The sequence below is a fragment of the Archocentrus centrarchus genome, chromosome 1 (assembly GCF_007364275.1).
Source record: "Archocentrus centrarchus isolate MPI-CPG fArcCen1 chromosome 1, fArcCen1, whole genome shotgun sequence".
Taxonomy (NCBI): Eukaryota; Metazoa; Chordata; class Actinopteri; order Cichliformes; family Cichlidae; genus Archocentrus; species Archocentrus centrarchus.
The window spans coordinates 29102577-29121066 of NC_044346.1; the positions used below are offsets into that span (position 1 = coordinate 29102577).

Sequence of the window (18490 nt, forward strand, 5' to 3'; positions counted from 1 at the left end):
ATTAGGTTCTGTTTCTACGTTAACATCAGGTTTGATAATCTTGCTGTATAGTTACCTCCCTGTTTGCAAGGTTGGTACAGTCTAGCCGTCTGCGTTCAGGGCGCCAAAATTGTTTTAATGACCGGCAGTGGGAGTTTTAAAACTAAAAGCGCTAATTAATTTATTGATAATTATCCAAATAATTTTATTAATAATTATCCAGATAATTTTTAAAATAATTAATGAAAACATCGATATTGTCTTGAAACAACACAGTGCGGACATTTTTCTAAAGGGAATTTTTAGTGGAATATTTCATGTAAAAATAAATAAGTAAATAAATAAATAAATAATAGACCTAGAGCCTGTCTCCAGTACCAGTCAAAAGTTTGGACACACTTACCTGAATGAGTGAGTATATGCGTCACTTGTATATGTGTCCAAACTTGTATATGTGTGGTAAGAAATATAAGCAAGGTTTATGATCTAAATCTAGTTACAAAGGCCAGCTTTAAGTCACTGTAGGTGTCACTATTGCCTCCACTGATGCATATATGCCTGTCTAGACAGGATTTATTATCTAAACACAAAGATTTCAAAGTATTGGTCCTTCCTTTTTATTGTTTGTCTTGTCTCCCTCCCCTCATCCCTAACCAATTGTGGCAGATGGTTGCCCCTCCCTGAGCCTGGATCTACTGGAGGTTTTTTCCTGTCAAAAGGGAGTTTTTCTTTCCCCCTGTTGCCAACTGCTTGCTCACAAGGGGTTGCCTTATTGTTGGGGTTTTATCTGTGTTATTGTAGGGTCTTGACCTTGCAATATAAAGCGCCTCGAGGCAACTGATGTTGTGATATGGCTTATATAAATAAAACTGAATTGAAAAGGCTTATGCTGGTTTGGATGAAGAAGGGGCACTTTTATCTGTCCGCAATACCACATAAGAGCTGCAATAACAGGCTGTCTACCGTGGCGCCATCTTCGAAAAAAAAAAGACGTGCACAATAATGATTACATGACAACAATATTTTTTGCAGTGAAAACATTTATTAAACACATATTTTTATCCACATTATTGAAAAAAACAGACCATTATTTTCAAATAAATTAGGTTTAAATGCCTGACAGTGTTTGTGAATAGGCAAATCACAATATCAACCTAAGGCATGTATATTGCAGTTTATCACTGTGCTGTGTTGTTTCATCACTGCAGTTCACAAGACAGGAAAACAGCATCAGTGTCTGTAGCCTGCAGACGTCATAGGCCTCGAGTCCTATTATGAATACACTTGTCTTGACTCTTCTTTGTGTCTGTTGCTGATCTCCAGTCTGTCTGCTCTGCTGTTTTCAACACGAGGCACACAGAGAGAGCATTGATTTTTATATTTTCAAGTAAGACTACAAGCAGTCACAGTTCACTTTAAGGCAGTGCAGTTATTGGGCTCAGTTTGAACTGGTGATGGACCGGGGACTGCAGGCAAGAGGTAGGGAAGGTGAACACAGACGGCTCAAAGTTTTTGGTGTTAAAAGTAGTGGCAAAGTCATTGGCAAAAAAAGAAGCAGATTCTGAGACGCAGGGTGTGGCCGGTTCAGGTGTGGCAGCGTGAGCCGGGGCGTTGGATAGTACCTCCGACTCAAACTGCAACAGCTGACTCATAAAACTGAAGTTTGGAGAGATGACTGCCCGGCGCTGCTTGATGATGTCAAAGGCTGCATCAAGTCGCAGTTGCTGGGTCCTCATGATGTAGGCCATGCAGATGGTAGGTGAGCGTGAGATGCCCGCTTCGCAGTGTACCAGGACCTTCCCCTCTGACTGCTTCACGTGATCTGGAAGACAAAAAGGAGGAATCTGTTGAGCCAGTGGCATGTTTTTTTCTTTCTTCATTCATCAGCAAAATTGTTGCAATGTAATAAAGCCATGCATGAAATGGATTTTAAATCAGGAGTTTTAAACAGGAAATAATTATAATTTAACTGGGTAATTATTGTCTACTCTTTTGCTCACTAGCTAATTAATGTGATGACTTTTCCTACATAGTTTAGCTCTCTTTCTTTCTCGGGGACTTTCACCGTGTCATCTAATTTGTAGTAACACAGAAATGAGCACACAGCCTTTACCACTCTAAGTGGCACACACAGAGACACATGGGAGGCTTGACTTAGTCAGAGAGTGCAGCTGTACATGTGATTTGTTTTCTCCTGCACCGCTGTGGGGGTGCTGGGTGCTGCTGTGGTGTTCACTGTGGCACAGAGCAGTGTGTTCTAATTTGGAGCTGCCTCACTCCTACACACTTAGTATGTTTTAAGGCCTACACACGACTCTACTTCCACACTAAATATCTAAATGTCCTTCGCAAAACGTTTCAAGAATTCTTAGAAGCAAACGCCTACATGTCTCCTTTTCTGTCTGATCTACGTATTGACAGTTAGTTCCACGAGCCGCTAAAGACACCTACACGTCCCCTTCTGCTAAATAGCAACATTAAGGGCCACTTCTGTGTGTTCGTGAGAGGCTCTGCAGATGGAACGCCTGATTTCTGACCGCTCTGATTCTTGATAAAACCACACGAATGAATAATGAACTTTTATCTGGAGAGGAGGGTGCCATAAGAACAGGGCAGCAGCAGTGGGTGTTTTAATTACCATCCTTTGGCTTGAGATGTCATGACATGCTTCAGCAGCTGTTTTCATCTACGAAGTCAATAATATTTATTTTCTCCTCTCCAGCTTTACATCAGTCGCTTGGTCAGGAAGGTTTCTGATTTGTCGATTGATTTTATGAAGCCAGCAGCCCAGGGGATCTGTTTGTACTGTGTGTCTAATCACTTGGCGTGGTTGATGAAATTTTGAGGCCCTCTTTGAATGTGGGTTAAAACTGCCCCTGGAACAATTTCCTGTCTTATGTAATGGACAGGCTTATTCAAAGACACCCTAAATGTAGGCTGCATCCCCAAACAATGCACAATACTATCCAGCTAATACAGGTCAGCCAAGCTGCTTGTGGGTGAGCTTTGTCCTTGGTTATGCCTGGATATAAATAGCCGCCAGCACATTTTGTACATCTTTTGCTGTTGCTGCTATTATCCTGCACCTCTCTCCCTCCCACACTTTCTCTTTTCCTCTATACCTCATTTACGGCCCTGCTGGCCACAGGTCCATCAATGAGACCCCCCTGCTAGCAACAAACTAATGTCCTTCCTTATTGTATAGCAGTCAGCTGTCATTTATCCTCCACCCAACCATCATAAACAATGTGGTTGTGTCTATAGGTGTGTGTGTGTGCCTGCATGTGTGTGCGTGTGCGTGCGTGCATGTCCCAACCTCTGCCCAGTCATTACTAAACATAGACAGCTCACCCAGTTGTCACACTGACTGGCCACACCCGGCAGCGTGTGATTTGGCCTGGGAACCAATGACGGCATGGGATTGTCTTTTTTAAGGAATGAAGGGAGGGAGGTCGGAAGGGGACGGGGGAAGTGAGCAAATCCTGAATGAAAGCAGACAGGCGGGCTATGTTGGTGGAGGATTGAAGGCTGACGATTAACTTAAACTGATTACAGCTGGGTTTCTTATAGCCCTCTATTTGTGAATGGCAGCAGGTGAGAGGCAGCGATAAAGGAAGGCTATTTGAAAACAAAATCGCATTTCAAAAATAAATACATCCATGTATAGGTATCTCACTCACTCAGCTTGGGTATTTTTGAGAGTCCTTGGGGAGAAGCTGTATTATAAATAATTATAGACTGAAGCTGATCTTACTCCAGGAAAATAATCCATCTAATGTCGGTCTATATATTTCCCTTCTTAGCTGGTTTGAGTACTATGTCAGCTAAATTTTAAGATAACAAAACCTTTAAATGCAAACCGCATGAACCAGAAATTAAAAGTTAAAATGGAAACTATTGCAGCATTTACTTCCTTCAACTCACCTATAAACTCTATTGCCTCCTGGAAGTGGGAGCTGATGTCAGCCATGTGGCTGTCCTCCACCGGGATCCACTTGTAGTCATAGTGGCCCTTGGCCGGCTGCAGGTCCCTGCGTGACACATTGAGCAAGGCTGTGATGTGAAGGTCGCTGAGATAATCCTGTCTGGAGGCATGGTAGGCACTACCGAGGTAGAGGAAAGGCAGGATCTCTACTGGTTTACCCTGAGGAGGGGAAAGAGGGAGAACACAGAGATGTGAGTCAAGTACATAACGCACAGCCTTCTAAAAAAAAAAACATTAGATGCGATCCCCAGCTTTTATGCCACTGCTTTATCACATCCACCCCTGCAAAAATGCACCCATTGTTCAAGTCAGAACATCCAAGCCAACTATCAGTAGATCATTACAGTCATCTGCAGACAAAATGGATGCAGGATGCTGGAGGAATTCCTCAGTAGTGAAATAGCCCATAATGTATCAACCCAACACAACAGTGTTCTTTGAAATCTAAAGTGGCCACATGCTTTCTATTTGGCCAGTGGACATAGTATAGCAGAAAGGTCAGGGATGAAAGACTGCTTTTTTTCTATGGGGTGTCCTGATACCAGCTGGGTATCATGCTGTCTTTATAAAGAGATTGGGGAGCAGTGAAGGTCATATAATATCACATGTAAGTTGAGAAAATGTTTTGATGTGCCAAATATAAAATTATCTGATGTCAGCGTGCTCTGGATGTGTATGTTTCTTTTTGGAGTAAGTTAAAAATAAAAGCTGGCAGTGGCTTCCTGCCCTGTGGTTGTGTAGGAGAGACGGTAGGAAGTACTGTATTGTACGATAAAGGGTGTTTCCATACCTGATCATAATCTGGTTTGTGGTGTGAAAGCTTCTCGTTGTGGTTGCTGACTCTTTTCTCGGTTTCAGTTCCGCTCTGGTCAATGGTTTTCACATCAGTGCAAAGTTCAGGGTATAGAGCGTGGAAATTCTCGTATCCCCCTGAGAGAAGCAGTCAAAAACAAGCACTTTTAATAAATGAGCTTACAATAATTCTACCTCCTCCGACCAACACACAAATCTTGTGAAATGGCAGCGTTTATGAAACAGACTTAGTACCGGATTATAACCTCTATAACCTGATTATAGACGCGTAATTAATTACAGGAGCCCGCACCGAAGGACCGGTAATCCGTTTAGGCCAACATCCTGAGGACGCATAAGTGACAGACGGAGATGGATGTGTTTAAACACAAACCCCGGGGGATTTATTTAGCCAGAAGAGGTAATGCGGATTGGGGGGTGGGGGGTGTGAATTTCTTCGGTTTATCAACGAAAGTCATTGCACCACCAATTTACTGGCGTTTCTCTCGCACTGACTCATCCGCTCCACAGTATGCCCAAGAAGTAAAGAAAATGACGGCTCCTCTTAAAACAGGCAAAACGGGTAGAGAATTGCCCCGAACACTATCAGTGTTATTAGGGGGAAAAAGGCTATGACGAAATATTATAATTTCTTATCTTTCGATACGAAATTCTTGATGTTACATTTAATCAATTCTAAATTAGATTAGAGATTTTAATAGACAATGTTTACAATTTGTCATAATGAAAGGGCTTCATCTTTAGGTCTGCGGAACAACAACACAAAGTCATGTGAGATGTACAGAAATTGACTCTGAAATAAGGTCTCCATAATTAAAATATCAACGAATTCAGGACACTTGTGAAAGATAAAGTAAAAAAAAAAAAAAAAAAAAATTTAAATGTTACAAAAACAAACTAAGTTGTCTTGCTTTTGGGGGGCTTACTTTCATTTTTTTAGAAAGTCTATTTAAAAAAAAAAAAAAAAAAAGCGAACTTTTAGATTTTCTTCTTGTCTGGAATAAAACAATTTAATTTACCAAATCTCACCTTTTAGGAAACAGATGCTGGCCCCGCTCGTTAGATGCGACAGGGTGTTTATTACTATTTGTGCTACGCTGTCCTTTTTCAGTTTTTGCCAGTGGGACGTCCGATCATCCAAAGCTACTATAGCCGAAATGCTCCCCTCACGAAGCCTAAACAGGGCTCTCTCATCCGGGATGACAAACTGCAGAGGCACCGGTCCTCCTCGGGATCTCCGGACCACCACTGAGTTGAGATTAACATTGACTGAGCCTTTGATATTAGAGTTCGTGAATGAAAAATAAGGTCGACAGTCCACAATAAGGCATCTTCCATACTCCTTCCTGATGATTTTCCTCAGACGCCGGCAGTCTATGCTGGAGACTTTCATTTTGAATTGCTGGAGTTGTTATTAATGCCTAAATAATTAATCTGGATTACTCCTGAATACGGGCGAGAGAAGTGCCCCGCGCGTGCCTGTGCCTACATTTCCTCCAAGGGGATTCCGGCTGATCAGTTTTATCTGAATGGAACCTCCGGAGCGCGACGTCACGAACCATATATGGACACCGGCGAAGTGCGACGGCACGAAAACCACGCCCACCGTTCTGACTCAACTTTGTGACTCCGCCCGCGTCCCGTGTAAATACGAAACCCAGCCCACAGCTGTGATGAGTTTCATTCAGCCATTACTCAGAGTGTCCTCTGCCTGCACCTACACCTGTCCTTTCATTATTTTCAGGTTCCACTTGATGTTCAGTGACCGCTGAAAGGACACAAAGGCAGGCATTTTAAAGGGATGACCATACAGCTCAGTGAACAACTTAAAAAGAAAACTGGCCAGAAAAAAGATGCAGTGTTTTGGAAGCAGGTTATCACGCATAACATCCAGAATTACGAGTGAAACACAAAAATGCACCTTAGTAAAACCACACAAAATATAAAAAATGAGCTGCAACTCTTCATTAATAGCGTCTTGTGGATTATTTCACTGTACTACTTCCCAGCCAATATGGCTGTGCTTTTTAGTGCTTTGCATTGTCTAACAGTCTCAAATTCAGAAGCTTGGCCTCCTTGTGTAAGGATAAGCAATACAAGTATTCATTTGCCTTCATGTCAGTAAATCTTGCTAACAAAAAGCTCACGTAGGATAGCCCGAGCAGTAGGTAGTTTATGAACTGCAGCTGGTGCAATTTAGAGCTCTGTTCTCACAAAGTGTGATTTTGGTTTATTTATTTATTTGTAATGTTATGTATTGTTTGGTTTCAGTGGAAAAGAGAAAACTGCACAATTGTGAATGAGCTATGAAACTTGATTATATCTGTCGCTCTGGATTTGAAGGTTACTGGAGTCTGTCCCATCTGTCATAGAGCAAGAGGGTACACCCTGGACAGGTTGCCAATCTTTCACTAACACACAGAGAGAGAGAGACAACCATCCATTACCAATTAGCCTAACAGTCTTTGGACTGTGGGAGGAAGTTGGAGTACATGGAGAGGACCCATGATGAGAATCTAGTCTTGGGCCTTTCTACATAGAAAGGCCCAAGACTAGATACAAACCCCGTGAGGTAACAATTCTAACCACCACTCCACTGTGCTGCCCTATTAGGTTAATTGGCAATTCTAAATTGGCCATGGATGTGAGGTAGATAAAGTTCTTAAAGTGCATGTGAATGTATGGTGAAAATATGACTTGTAGTGTAAAGTACTTTAATGAGTGGTCATTAAGATTAGAAAAATGCTATATAAATGTGAGGATATTACATGACATTAGATGGTTTGCTTATTTAAATAATGTAGTTATCAATTACAAAGAAGCAGATTGACTCCTAATGGCCAAACCAATCACATCAAAGATTCAAAAAGAGTTTTTTGCTCTTGCGCTGACTGATTTTTCAAATGTTGCCCAAACAAAATGTTATCATTCACAACAATTTGTGGAAGCACTTTGTAATACTGCCCATGATGTCTGGGGTAATTTCCCAACATTTACAATGAAATTCTTCTAGATTTATGGTGTAATTTTCATTACCTAAGATAGTTACCAGAAGGTAAAGTTGAATGAGGAAGTGACAATCAGTAAGGTTGCTATCAGTTTCACAGTAACTTACTGGCAAATAGATGACACTAAGTTACTGCAGAATTTTTTATGCAGTTGTTACTGTATCTTGATGTTCAGTATATTACCGAAAATATTTGGGGTCTTTGGAAAACTGTTGCCAAACTGCAGGAGTGAATCGAATAATTTCTTTCTGTAGTATACTTTTGCATATAGTACACCCAACCTGCTTTATATAATGTCAAAGTAACTTTTCTGTCAATGCCTTATTCACTAATAGACAAACTTTGTTTTGATAAATGAGTTAGAGGTTTTGGTTGGGTTATAGCCTTTTGCAGTCTAATCATGATGTTCTATGAGCTATCTTGGGAAATAAGTCTTCAGAGCTGAGAGCTTCAAATATATTTTTAAAAATATGCCAAACTGTTCAGAAAAAATGCATAAAAAGCACTCATATCATAAAATAAGTAACAATATTTGCACCAAGACCAAATCAAAATGGTTCATATGATCTGTATGTTAGTGAGTACAACACCTACTGTACTTTAAATCCCCAAAGGAGTTTTTTTTTTTCTCTCCCAGAGGCTACTTAAGAATAATCTTTCATTCAGTACTCAATAATGTAGGGAATTTCACAGAGAGCTCAGACAAAGTAGGCGACAAATGCAAACTCTAACTTCCGCTTGGCCCAGAGAACTGGCCTAATATCCTCCCAACATCCCTTGGCTTGAAATCCTAATCTCACAAATGAATTAACAAGTTTAAACGTCACACTGCCTACCCTCACATGACATGCAAACAATCCTGACACATAGCACAGGACTGTGTTTGGGCTTTGTTTACATTCGTGTATTTGGATTTCAACATGTAGCCCTTAATCCAGCTGAAACCATTTTGGACTGAATGGATTTCATACTAGGAGTATGAGTACATGCAGTAGAAGAGACCAGACCAACCAAAGTAGAATTTGTTCACTGGTGACTCTGATTTTTTTCTGGATCTACTGATGATAAGAAAAGCATAGAAATGATTCAAGTGTTGTATTAACTCATTTTAAAAAATCCACACGCAAACCAGCTGTGAAAAATGTAACGATGGAACGCTGACAGCCTCTTTGGGTAAATGAACCTAACAAATAGTTGTTACATCATATTGTGCCTGCTGCATGAATGAGTGGGAACAAACAGAGTAAAACAGAGCAGCAGTGAACAACAGAGATGTGACAAACGCACAGACAATGAGACAGATGCAGTGGCAGACACAGATGGACTGACACCGCACAAGAACAAAAACAAAACTATCTCTGTGTGCCCGGCAGCAGTTTCATTCAGTGGTGGAGAAAGGACTGTACATGTATGCTCAGCCTGTCCATGAATGGTTAGTTGGTTAGTTAGTTAGTTAGGTAGATAGATAGATAGATAGATAGATAGATAGATGCCTGAATAGCAGCAGAGGATTAGAGGTGACAGCAGGCAGCGTGCCATATGGTCTGGTCTAATCTGGGCTTGTGACATCACTGCTGATGAGTGGGGAGGCCTGCCATCAATTTCAAGCTCTCATTTCATTATGGGGTTTGTTAGTGTAGCTGTAAATACCAACAGTGGGCCCATGCACAAGATGTGTTCAATTGGCTTCTGATTTTTCCCCCTCTCTCCCTTTGCCAGTCTCCTTATCTCTTTCCTTCCTTCTCTTTGCTCTTGCTCACTCACATGGATAGTCTGTGTCCATACATATCACTCTAATAGGATTGCATCAGTATATAATTGGCTATGGGGTATAGCTAATACATTAAGGAAGCAGGCAGGCAGTTTTTAAAGCACTTGCATGCACAGCATCCTATTGTTGGCTATTAGGCTATTAGGAATTTATTTTGATGTTCAAGGTCTAATTAAATTGTTAAAGCCTGCAAAACTGCTGCGCTTCTGTTAGTGTCAACTAAATCTGATTTAAAATACATTAATACAGACACATCAATTACTAAAAAATACAGAAATAAAGATTAGAAGAACTACAGGAAAACAAAAACAACATATCCTCTTCACAAATTACTACTACCATCTAACTCCCTGTGGGATTAAGTATAACTACTGTAACTGTAATAATTCACAGGTTTGAATATTGCTAATGAGATTACTTTCTTAGATAGTCTAGATTTTGGAGTGCTGTTCATTCAATACATAACATTTAAGGCATATGGTTTTATGCTCACTGTAAAAGTCACCGACATTTCTATACACATCCAGCATTTCAACAATAACACTGAATGTACTGTGCTGCAATTTTACGTACATTTTAAAATGTCAGCAATCCGTGGTGTTCCATGCTTTTCTAAATTTTGTGCTTTAGTTTTGATTTTACCCACTTCCATGTGTGTTTTCAATAACCTCACTGCACTGTTTTGTAATATACCAACTCTGGAAAATCTGTTGTTCCGCCTTAAGTGTGACTGATTACTTACCGTTTCATTGTTGAAACCTTATCCAAAATAGTGGATCTAGAAATAATTTTATGCTTCTTTATATAATTTGTTGACAGAACTACAGCCATGTGTGTTTTTGTGTTTGTGCAATATTTTTTTTTAAAAAAACACCCTGGACAATAACTGTTGGCCAGACAGCATATGTACGGTAACCCACTTCCTGTTCAGAATGTCCCTTTTTACACGTGACTTCTAAAAAGAACTCCTACACAATAGGGTTGCCTTTGCAGGAACGCGTACCCCACTCTCCCCCCACTCACCCTTCCTCCTCTCTCGGCTCCACAGGTGCTTCCTGGTTTGCTGACAGAGGCTCCAGATTATGATGCAGTTTCCCATTAAGTCCCACAATGCTCACCTCCCCCTCAGCTGACCACTGAGTGAAACAGGTTGGAATTCCACTCTGCTAGCAAAATGACTCAAAGATTGAGCTTGGGTCTAAATCTAAAATGAATATTTTGCCTGTTCTATTTCATGGATAGGAGTCATTTCTGGTAATGCCACCCACAGACTTAAGATGGGGGGAAAAAAAGCCTGTCTTCACAATAAGCCAATAAACCAGTGGCTCTCACAGTTCTTCTGGCATGTCCCAATTCAGAAACCAAAAGAGGTATATGTCCCAAATGACACTATTTTCCATCAATCATGAACAACAAAAAAGAATAATAATGTAATGACCCTTAATAACGGTCAGTGCAATAGCATCAGCAAATTATTTTTGGTTTATTTTCACAATCATTTATTTTGGGTTCACTTCATATTTTTCACCTTGATGTTTGCCCCCCACCAGCATGGCCTGAAGCCTGGCAACCTGCCCTGTGAACTACAGTGTAGCAAGAACTCTGGCATTAAATGAAGTAGACATGTTCCTTAGTGAGAAATAACTATCACAAACAATTCCTGGGAATATAGAACTAAAGAAAACATATGCCGTTGGCAAGAATAAATCATATTTAAACTGTTACGTTTTAAAGTTTGCCCTTACATTAGTCACGCCACGCAGTTCCCGTCTTTGAGGGAAGTCAAAGCTGAGGTTTTCTAACTGCTGAATGGTAAACCAGTGGTTACATTTTTTTGAGTGTGATAACCATTTTCTAATTATATGACCCGTAGTGGCATATTAGCTTTGGAAAGCTACACAGTCTCTATAATTAGACTCTTTATTTTAGTTAAGAGAGAAGGGCCATCTTCCAGGACAGACAAGGTATATTATCATATTAGGTTGAAATATATAAAAGTGCTAGAAGATGTATTTAAAATGGAAAAAATTTGCTGCAAAGGATTTCTCAATGGTGGTATTGGTAAATGTTTCTGGGGTTGCTGATGGCATGTTGTCACATGCTGGCTCTTGTTAATGCAGAGAATGCTCAGACTCAGCAGCAACAACAAATTTCAGTGTTGTGAGTAACCAGCAGTCAAATCATATCACATCCAGTTCTCCAGTAAACCAGCGGCTGCCAAATTCAATATGAAAAAGGAATGTTTGGTATTCCTGAGTTCAAGTCATGATATGATGACCCAGATGACACATGCTGCGCACACACACACACACACACACACACACACACACACACACACACACACACACACACACACACACACACACACACACAAATGCTTCAAACTCTTGACTCACCCACCATTTCCACCCACCACTCATCGTCATGCCGTGACTTTTCGAGGCAAGCCAAACTCTTGGGCAAGAGATGAAGGAGAGAGAGAGAGATAGAGGGAGAAAGAGGGAGAGAGATTGTTGTGCATGATAAAGAGAAAGTCATTTACCCTTTATGATTGTTCAAAAGAAAAATCACTCCTGATCTTCTGTGAAATTTCTAGTGAATTGAGGCCTCATGTGGTGACTAATTTGGCTTGCCCTTTTTATTCTGCAGAAGTAAGGGAGCTTAGGGAATTCATTGTGGTGCCTGGAGTTTTATTGTGGTGCTCTGTGACATTGGAAATATAAAGAAAAACAAACCCATCTGATTATTATTTTTTTAACCCATATTTACATAGGACAAAATGTCCAGTTATCAGCACGCTGTAACTTGATGTCCAAGTAGAGCAGAATTACATTCTGTACTGTACTGTACTGTGAATCACAGCATGACCTGGTTATTGAAGAGGAGGTTTACAGCAGAGCCCACACTTAACGCTTTTCTTAAAATACCACAAGCCCACTGGCAGACCCGTGAAAGCTACCATAGCAGATGATAATCAAAGGAAACTGGCCACATGCTCTTCACCTGCTTTACATTCACACTTACACAGATTCATATCTGAACTGTGTCTCACAGAAACCCACCGTATAACTACACTGAAATTTATTACCTTTATCCGTACTTCCTAGATCGAAGTGAGTAAGTTATTCAAAGCAACGATGAAACAGAAACATATGGTAAATAAGTAATATTTCGCTGCACAAAAAAGGTTGTCGTCATTTCTGTTTTGGCTTGTGAACTGTCTGGTCTCTTGTACTGTACCTAAAATGTGATATAACTGCATTGTGCTGAATTCCAGCAAAGAACAGGGGTTACTTTCTTTAACCTTTTTTTTTTTTTCCAACACAGTTTAGTAGGTTTAGGTTATTTGGCTTCTAAATTTACTTTAAGTAAACAGCCAGGAGAGTTAGAGCATAAGGCTGTTGATATTCTCTACAGTTTTTCTTGTCATCAAGTAAAAAACAGGCCAATTATGAATCTCTCCTAGTCAGTGGTGATTTCTAGATTATGTTTCAGGGGACACCATCCAGCCCAGCATTAGTCACCATTATGCTGCAATGCGCTAGTTTGCAATGACAGTAAAGGAGACCTGACCTCCTTTTGCATCATAGAAAGTCATCTTGGTATAACGACAATAAAAGCTTCTAGCTTTTCAATAGCTCATCAAATTCTTGTCTGTGACTTAAAATTGTCCCAATTAATGCTGTATCTATAATCATTTGGATACGCATTTATTTAAAATTAAGGGTCTCAGCTTTCACTTTAAAATGTGAAAGTATAGCTTCTGTTTGACTGGAACTCCTGCACATGTCTCTTTTATGAATTACAGCATTTCAGCCTATCAGTCAAAGTCCTAATGAAGGCTGGCTCTACCAAAATGTATTATTTTACAGCATGTCACATGCATTTACTTTTAAGATGTATGCATATCTTAATAACAATGAACTACCTCCTGACAGACAGAATAACATGAGAAAACACTGAGACTAACACCATGTTATTTCTTTCAATTTTCTCATGGTATTTGTTGATATTAAGTACAGACAAATGCTTGTCTTGATTACTGGTAATAATGGACAGTTACTAAAACCAGAACTGCACAGTGTATTATTGGTTAGATTTCATATTAACCAGAAATACAAAATTATTTAGCTCTGATTGTGACATTGATGAGAACAATCTTTTGCTTTCTTTTTTTTTAGAACTGAAAGAAAACTGGCCTTTGCTAAAAAATTAAATCTCTGCATTGCTGTTCCAAAAACGTTTTTTTTTTTCTGAATTTGTTGTCATGCCCTGTTTCTGTGAATTTCTTGTAGAACATTTGGGCAGAAATACAACAGCAGCGCAGCCTCGTTGCCTGACTAATTGCTCAAAAGAGTACGATTGCAACCTTAGAGCAGACTATGTCCTTCTGCTTGCCTGTTCTGCATCATACACATCCTCCTTATGTTTAAAACAATTCTCGGCAAAGCCTTCTTCTTCAGCTTTGCTCGCAAACTCATTTACGTATCTATAAATATCTGTATATGTCACTATATTGTTATCTGTCTTCACTTCCCGTCAGTATAGTTGGTCACAGAAGAGAAAGAGGAAGGAAGCCAGAAGAAAAATAAACACACAGAGTACTGAAAAGTAGCTGGTTGTACTGACAGTGTTAATGTTATTTTGAGAAGGCAGTAAATATCACTGTAAGCCTGTGGCACTATGTCAGCCAACTGGATCAGCGGGCAAATACAGAAAAAGAATCTGGGTTATGCGAAAAGCAGAAGAAAGCTTTTAATATCATAACCTTTGCGAAGAGTGTTTCCCAGGAGGCTGTGCATTTTTCAGAGGCCCCCTTTACTCACACTCTGATGAGAAGCACAATACACGGAAGACAAAGAAATGTTAAAAACTCTTTCAGATAATCAAGACTTCTCTTTAACTTGCATTTAAGTTTGGAGTTACTCATTTCAAGAAGCTCTGAACCGAAGAGGTCATTGTTTGGGCCAACCAATTCCTTCTTCCACATCTTTCATACAATTACAGCTAACCAATGCTGTTTTGCCTGCAAATCAAACAGATTTGTAGGCAAAACAGCCTTCAGCTTCTGCTTCTGAACACACAGCAAACTTTGTTATTCTAGGAAATGTGTTTTCTTGCGAGTGTGAACATATTCCTGCAGGAAATCAAATGTCTGTATGTGCTGCTCTGTGTGTTTTTCAAAGCTATAGATGTGTAAGCACAGAGGCCTGGGGTCACTGAAACCTGAACATGAAGAAATATCTTACACTGAGTTGTAGAGTCAGTGTAAAATTTCAAGTGTAAAAATGAAATTACTAGTAATGTTGTGGCTTTCTCTTCACACGAAACAGACTCAGTTTACTGTATGCTAACGCGTGTTTGTATTTCAGACATGAACTTAGGTCACCATCTGAGTATCATGTGCAGGAGTTATGCAACTAACTGTTTTGCTCACAATTAGATGAAACTCAGTAGCGGTAAAGCACCACATGCTGAGGAATACAGTATGCTATGAGACAAACAAACAAAAAAAAAAAGATAAATTCAGAAAATATCAATTTTCAATGGCTCATCAGATCTTATGCCACCTCCTGCTCTTCCATACATTTCCCCAAAAAAAAAAAAAAAAAGACTGGTGGCATTATCAGATATCTAGTATAGGAACAGCATCTCAGAATTGCTGGGCTCATAGTTGATGTAAGTGACTGATACATGTGGCTATAGAATTTTCTTCCAAATTATGCTATATAATACTGTACAGCCTTTGGGTCTCAGATGTCAGATGTAGGTTGATTAAAAAAAAAAGCACCAAGACAAAACTAATTCTGCACCAACATCACACTGGTGGAAGTCAAGCACTGGACAGATGCCACGACTAACCCAACTGTCTCCAGGGTCAGCCCACACACCCTCTGGAGAGTACTCACGGTAGCCGCTTGTAATCGCAGTCTTATACTTTTGGTTACTATCCACAGCTCTTGGCCATAGATGATGGGAGGAATGTAGCCTGACCAGAAAATTGTCAGCGTCACAAAAAGTAATAATAATAATACAGCATAACACAACATTTTGAATGGAATACAGAAAACTGATAAACACACAACAGCTGTAAACAGAAAGTGTTCAGACACGCAAATGTTATTGCAATGGAGAAATACAAGTTAGCGACCACAAACCAGTTTTGTTTTGACCTTACAATAGGGGGTTTTGCTTTTCAAAAGAACTGTGCCTCATCATGGAAACAAAGCATATGTGACCTTCATAGGAAGCTATATCAGAAATCTTCCCCTTCACAGATGCAGAAGTAAGTTTTTGTTTTGTTTTTTAAACTTAGGAGTCACTTCTCAACCTTCCCCTCCATCTGTCTCTCCCCTTTTGTGTTTTACTTCCAATATCTTTCCTCATCCCCTGTTGTCCAGCCTGCTTCCTCACTCTGCTCTGCCTCCCCATCCTCTTCTCTCATCACCTGTGTGGGAGGCACAAAGCCAAATGCACTCAGCTGGAATTAAACTTACTGGGACCTTACACATTGCACTTCTCCACCTTTAATACGCACACAGACTCATATACACACACCTGCGTGCTCAGCGGATGGAAAGACCTAGGCAGGGATGGAAAGATGTAATAGATAGGAGGGCTGGGAGTGGGTGGTGGCTGGGGAGTGCCCACGTCACAGGAAGTAGGTATGGACATTACTGTCACAGACAGACACACACGCTCACATGGTGTAGCATATCAAGCATCAGTACAAACACAAGCTGTTATCACTGGGAGCAGCTGTCAGTATATCACAGAATTACAAAAAAAAAAAATTGCAGAGAGTGTTGTCTTGATTCTGAATATGCCAACATGATAGCTCAGTAACGTGCACATCGCTGCCACCCAGTTAGTTACAGCTGTGGCTCTGCATCTCCAGTGTTTAAAGGAAAATTACACTATTACACCTAGAATGTGCCTCAAATTACAGCCTGTTTTCGAGACAGATTCCTACTCTCTGCTTGAGGCTGTAGTGGCTCGGGTATATGAGTCACTACTAGCGTAATACAGTTGCATTTTGGGTAAAAGAGAAGCCAGTTTTTGACAAAAAAAAGAAGTGAAATAAAAAAAAAAGCCAATATCACCAGTTTTTGCTGCATCAGTTTCTACATAACAAAACCACTGTTTGTCATAAATTTGATAATGTCATATGATGTCAGAGAAAGAGGATTATTTTAATGCAAAACACAAACCTGGTGCCATTACAAAAAAACCCAAAAATAACATGAAATATTATTTAGAGAAAGCGTCGCTTACACAGCTGTTGATGCAGTAATGTGAAAACCTGAGCATGTTTACTTCCAGACTTCATTGTAACTTCTCATGTAACATTATGCTGTTTGCATTTCATTCGCTTTATTCCAGTAAGGAAAAGTAAAATTAAAAAAATGTGTAAAGAAAGCTAACTAGTTTGTTATCAAAACATTTTTTTCGTTTAAGAGCAGATGTGCTTAGAAGATTAAGAGTGGGGTAGATATTTAATATTTTCAATGAGTGCACACAGAAGTATGTACACACAAACCTGTATAGTAAAATTATCAATGCAAAAAATTTAGCGTCTGTGACAACAAGCTGGTCCATAATATCAAAAACCTACTGCATCTGAATTGTACAACTTTATCATCACATTTTAGCTGAGAAAATACAAACTGGGATGATATTTCATCTTGCATAATGTGCAGGGAGATTATAAGTATGTGGGTGAGAACTGTGCACTAGAATCTCTCAGGGTGGACTAAGCTTCTGCACACAGAAACATACACAACAATATAATGTATATTTATTATGCGGCCCATGCTTTATTTGTTCATAGAATCATGACAGTTGTGGGTAAGGTGACATGATGCATTGCACTGAAGTTTGTGTAATTATCAGGGTTGCAGACAGGCAGCTGGGGTGTGATATTTCCTCTTTCTATATCATTCTTTAACAGTCTCACAGAGGAGATGAGGTGGGGGCTGGCCTGGTGACTCATAGGTTGTCTGTCTCCATCTGACTACCCCCCAATCAGAGGACACAGGGAGGAAGTTATGTGGGATGTTTGACTCTCAATTTCTTTCTTTTTTCCCCTTTTCATATTGGCTGGAACTCCCCAGGGAGCCACAAATGACTCAGGGAGAAGCATTTTTTTTTCTTTTGAGAGGACGTGAAAATTATGCATCCTATATTGCTGGAGTTCTCCCCCACCCATGGCCTCCATCTTTCCCACTGGGCTATCAGATAAATGAAGAGGCTAATTTTAGCTGGTAAACCCATCTCCTTGATTACGAGGAACTGCTGCTTCTTGATAACACCGTGGTTGGGGTAGTGGGTTAGAGAGGTATAGGGAGGGGTAGAGGTAGTAATTTACAAGTAAAGAGGAAGAAGAAGAAGAAATAAAACAAGCATCACAGCTGCTGACTGGCCACATCTCACATAAGATTCTCGGTTCTGCTGAAACACAACAGGTTTCACATGATTTTATTAATAAACCAACTGTAAGCAGGGAGGACATCTTGACATCTGTGTTGGTTATTCATTTAGGTAGTACATTTTTCCCATAATAAAATAAATGATCCATTCATGCCTCTCCAGTAATGGCTGCTTTGTTTTTTTCTCTCCGCTGTTCTTGATCTATTGCAGCAAGATGGATGCTGTGGGGGGATTAAATTCAATCTATGGTCATGTGCTCTTTATAGTAAAACAAAATAGAACCAAACATTCATACTCCACAATAACTGACTCATTCATTAGCTGCTTAGCTACCAGCTGACTAGAAACATCTGGTTATATTCATGCTGGCAGAGAGTAAGCTCATTATAGCACGATAACATGATAACACGATGTTGCTCATTATTACCCTACTGCCATGCCAGTCCTGCTGCAGTTTCCTCCACTTCCTTTATTACCCCACCCAGGCATTTCTATGCACCATTT

At 40.0% G+C, this 18490-nt stretch overlaps 1 protein-coding gene across 1 annotated transcript; it reads right to left on the reverse strand.

Moving 5' to 3' along the window:
* Positions 1–1342: 1342 nt before the first annotated feature.
* On the reverse strand, positions 1343–6265 carry dusp5 (dual specificity phosphatase 5). The gene is made up of 4 exons (XM_030739791.1): positions 5807–6265; positions 4755–4894; positions 3904–4123; positions 1343–1801 (listed from the first exon to the last, which is right to left on the reverse strand). The coding sequence occupies exons 1-4, from the start codon at positions 6168–6170 to the stop codon at positions 1395–1397; spliced, it is 1131 nt and encodes a 376-aa protein (XP_030595651.1). The 5' UTR covers positions 6171–6265; the 3' UTR covers positions 1343–1394.
* Between the last annotated feature and the right edge of the window lie 12225 nt (positions 6266–18490).